The sequence below is a fragment of the Boleophthalmus pectinirostris genome, unplaced genomic scaffold (assembly GCF_026225935.1).
Source record: "Boleophthalmus pectinirostris isolate CB_2022bp ecotype Guang Dong unplaced genomic scaffold, ASM2622593v1 HiC_scaffold_6, whole genome shotgun sequence".
NCBI classification, from domain to species: domain Eukaryota; kingdom Metazoa; phylum Chordata; class Actinopteri; order Gobiiformes; family Gobiidae; genus Boleophthalmus; species Boleophthalmus pectinirostris.
The window spans coordinates 795,001-799,740 of NW_026571447.1; the positions used below are offsets into that span (position 1 = coordinate 795,001).

General features: G+C 42.7%; 1 protein-coding gene across 1 annotated transcript in view; it reads left to right on the forward strand.

The window, feature by feature from the left end:
- Nucleotides 1-4,173, forward strand: part of LOC110157902 (oocyte zinc finger protein XlCOF28-like) — a 5,163-nt gene extending 990 nt beyond the window's left edge. Inside the window, exons 2-3 of the mRNA XM_055164012.1 lie at nucleotides 52-89; nucleotides 1,031-4,173. Coding sequence (XP_055019987.1) covers nucleotides 52-89; nucleotides 1,031-2,847 — 1,855 coding nt within the window. The 3' untranslated portion in view covers nucleotides 2,848-4,173. The remainder of the gene's footprint in view (nucleotides 1-51; nucleotides 90-1,030) is intronic.
- Nucleotides 4,174-4,740: the final 567 nt, after the last annotated feature.

Here is a 4,740-nt window from a genome sequence, read left to right on the forward strand (position 1 = left end):
GGTGTTGTGTTTGGTTCAAGATCCAGTGTGTCTCTGTTTGTTCTTTTGCAGTGAGGCCCCAGAGCTCAAACAGGAAGTGGACTGCAGAGGTAAGAACCAGAGCCGACCTCTGACCTCTGACTACGAGGTTTAATGAATCCGTTTTTATTTGACCTCTGACCCCCAAATCTAACATCAACAGTTTTTATTTATTTATTTATTTATTTTTGCATCGTCTGCATTTCTGGCTGAAAACTTGTGCTGTCATCAAACAGTTTGAAAAATGTATAAATTCAGTATTCAAATAGAACTGAAATAAGTTTCTGCCAATAAAAACAAAATTATATTTTAAATTTAAATGTTAAAAGCTCCGCTGGTTATAATCTGGGTTTCATCATGATTCTGTCCAGTGAGAGTCTGGTCACGATTCAGTACAGTAAATCTGTTATCAACATTTTACCAAGAGGAAAACTACAGTGGAAAGAGAGAGAGGCTAAAAATGACTTGCGTCATGTCCAGATTCTTCTCCCCCGTCTTTTGAATTATAATATATGGGCCCGGTCAAGCAGAAGTAAACAGCAAGGACAAAAATTTAAGTTAATGCATCTGATATAAAAATGTATTGAACAGATACATACGTACTCTAGTTTATGAAACTGTTGACCTTTTTTCTGTATCATTTTTGGTTCTAAAGTTCCATACGTTTTAAACAGACCATGTATGAAACATGGAACAAAAATGTCTCTCTAACTGCCGCTGTTAGGTGCCTCATTCTGATCTTAAAAAGTTGGTTTGAACCTGCTCTATATGATTCTGGGTTTTTATTTCACTGTTTTGTCCCTTAATCACATTTTAAACATTAATAACAGACCAACCAAGCTCCTTCTTTCCCCACTATTGCTCCTTCTGGTGTTGGAAACAGGTTTAACTGTTGCTAAACACCTGTTCTTCCCTTAGTCCACTTCTTCAAAAATGTGCACTTATGGAGTCACTTTTCATTAGATGTCAGCCTGCTTCTGTGCTCCAAACTGATTTTAACCTGTCTTTGCAGGTGACCAGAGCCCAGCTGAGGGTCAGTGTCTGCTCCAGATGAAAGAAGAACGAGTGGAAGAGAAAGTCCAACAGGAATGGACCCCAGTGTACCCAGTGATTGTCTCTGTGAGGAGTGAAAAAGAGGAGATGTCAGTGAAAGAAGAGATGTCAGTGAAAGAGGAGATGTCAGTGAAAGAGGAGATGTCAGTGAAAGAGGAGGTGTCAGTGAAAGAGGAGATGTCAGTGAAAGAAGAGATGTCAGTGAAAGAGGAGATGTCAGTGAAAGAAGAGATGTCAGTGAAAGAAGAGATGTCAGTGAAAGAGGAGGTGTCAGTGAAAGAGGAGATGTCAGTGAAAGAAGAGATGTCAGTGAAAGAAGAGATGTCAGTGAAAGAGGAGGTGTCAGTGAAAGAGGAGATGTCAGTGAAAGAAGAGATGTCAGTGAAAGAGGAGAGCAGAGAGGACGGTGACGCAGCAGTAGCAGCTTTCACGTGTACAGTTTGTGCCAAGGATTTCAGACGAAAGTATTATCTACAACTACACATGAAGGCTCACAGCACCAAAAGACCATTCAGGTGCTCAGTTTGTACCAAGGACTTCACTCAAAAGTGTTATCTACATCTTCACCTGAGGAGTCACAGAGGACAGAGACTGAACAGGAGCCAGCGCTTACAGAGGGAACAGCAGTTTTCCTCTGACACGGACGACTCTGAAGACTGGACATCTGAAAGTCCCACTGCACAAGCACATTCTGAGCCCAGTGAACAGCTGCAGGAGCTGGCTCACAGAAACAATGGGAGAGGAGCAGGAGGCCCAGCCAAAGCTCATAAATGCTCTGAATGTGGGAAACAATTTCAGCACATGGGCATGTTTAAAAGCCACATGAAGACTCACCAAGCAGAGAGACCATTCAGCTGTTCAGTTTGTGCAAAGAATTTCACACACAACTATTATCTACAACTGCACATGAGGATTCACAAAATAAAGAGGTCATTCAGCTGTTCAGTATCTGCAAAGAATTTAAAAAGAAAGTCAAATACAACTGTACAACTTCACATGAGGACTCACAAGAAAGTGCAACCATTCAGGTGTACAGTTTGTGCAAAGACTTTCACTCAGAACTGTTACCTCCAACTGCACATGAAGTGTCACAAAAGAGAGCGGCCATTCAGGTGTTCAGTTTGCTCAAAGGACTTCACTCAAAAGTGTTACCTGCATCTTCACCTGAAAACTCACAGAGGACAGAGACTGAACAGGACTCCACAGAAGGACCAGGGGAAAGGCCGAAAAAATCCTAAAAGAAAGGTGAGGTCTGTCCTTCATGAAGCCAAGATGGAGGAGAGCCGTGAGGACAGTGAGCAAGAGGAGAGCAGCGAGGAAGACACTGATAAATCCTCCGACTCTGGAGACTGGAGGCCCGCTGCTCAGAGCCACTCCCCACACAGACGCTCTAAAGTGGGCTCTGGGACTGAAGCACGACCCCTGAAGTGCTCTCACTGTGGAAAGGGCTTTCCCACCATCAAACGACTGAGGAGACACGAGCTGCACCACCTGGAGGACAAACCCTTCAAATTTTCACTTTGTACCAAGAGTTTTCCGTCCATCAGTCGCCAACTGGAACACGCCAGAACCCACACAGGAGAGAAGCCCTTCAAATGCTCCGTCTGTGCGAAACACTTTTCAACAGAGAAACTACAAAAGCTGCACATGAGAGTTCACACAGGAGAGAGACCTTTCAGCTGTTCCATTTGTTCAAGGACTTATACACAAGCTCAGAGTCTAAAGATGCACCTGCTCACACAAAGAAGAGAAACCTTTCAAATGTACAGTTTGTGAAAAAGCTTTCACTGAAAAGAAAACTCTAAAACTGCACATGAGGATTCACACAGGGGAGAGACCACACAGGTGCTCAGTTTGTGCAAAGAATTTTGTTTTAATTAGCCACCTACGAAAACACATGTTTACCCACAGTGGGGAAAAGAAATATAAATGTTCAGTTTGTGCCAAATGTTTTAGAGCAAATGACTCTCTTAAAACTCACATGAGGGTTCACACAGGAGAAAGACCTTACAGGTGTTCGGTTTGTAACATGAGTTTCAGCCAGAACTGTATTCTAAAACAACATATGAAACAACACACAGGAGAGAGACCATTCAGCTGTACTGTCTGTTCAAAGACGTATGTGCGGCGGAGTCAGATGAGGAAACACATGAGGATTCACTCGGGACTAAAGTGTTCAGTTTGTGAAAAGGGTTTTGCTGAAAAGAAATCCCTGGAATACCACATGAACAGCCGTCACACAGGAGAGCGGCCGTTCCACTGCAGCGTCTGTGACAAGGACTTTGTGGCTGAGGGCTGGTTTAACACACACATGCGGATTCACACAAGAGAGAAACCCTTCAGCTGTTCAGTTTGTGCCACAACATTTAGAACGAGATGTAAATTAAAGAGACACATGAAAATCCACACAGGAGATGCACCATTCAGCTGTTTGATCTGTTTGAAGGAGTTTCAGTCGGAGCATGGTCTGAATGTTCACAAGAGCAATCACGCTGCAGACAAACCCTTCCACTGTGGGATCTGTGCTCAGAGCTTCTCCTCAAAGAGCGCTCTGATCATCCACCACAAAGTCCACAAAGGAGACCGGCTCTTCAGCTGTTCAGTCCGGCTACACAAAATGAAGGAGAGAGAAACCACTGGACATTCAGAGGAAACCAAACCAGAGGAAACCGAACGCTGATGGTGTAAATGTCCTGCTTTATGGCCCATTGAAAACCTCCTCATAACTGAAATAGCACCTGTCACACAAATGCCTCTGTCATACTGTACAAGTTTCACCTGTCAAGTGAACATTTTTTAGTTGATTAGTTAGTTGATTTTGGACCTTTTAATTTTTGCATAGAAGCTCCAATTATGGTTAAGGAGGCGTCTACCTTGTGACAGAGACACAATCAAAACTTTATATTTATGAAAAAACATTTCAAAAAGTAAAATTGTGCATATTTTAAAGTGCCTAAAACCCAAAAGATTTAATAAAGAATTCCACTTTGAATCTTTCAAAAATGTTCATCATCAGAATTGCTGCACAAAACATTGTAATTCAAAGAGGTTCTTTTGGGTTTTCAGTATTATGTCCAAATAAAGGTTCTTTCTGACAGACCAGTGTCTTTTACGTTTCTAATGCTGCATCCTTCTTCACAAGGTCCATATGATGTTACAGTGACGTGTTATTTACAGAGAGATGCCAAAATCTTTGTGACTCACTGAGCAAGAGACACTGAAGGACAGGGTCAAATGCAGGTTTAACCCAGAGACAGTGAAGACACATTTCACACATTTACAAGACAAAGTGTATCTTAACCTGAACCCTTTTCTGCTTCTGTATCTGTATCTTGTATCGTGCCTCAAATGTAATTGCAGCTCAGTCATTTTTTGGTGATGTAGTGAAGCGTGCGCAGTAATGTAAAACACAGTTTAATCATTACAATCACAAGGGTTTTTATGTTGATAAATAATATTCAAAGAAACTGTTGGGGGACTCAGAGTCCATGTCCAAGTTGTCAGTTTGAAAGAGTGTCCTGTCCTCTGAGTATGTGAAGCTGAAGGAGGAGCTGGAGCTGCGGGAGCTGAAGGACGTGGACAACAGGAGAGTTTAGAGGCTACGGACGCTCTGAGCACACAAGCCTGCGCCCAGCGGACCGCACACCATGAACAAGACGCCCTTGTGTC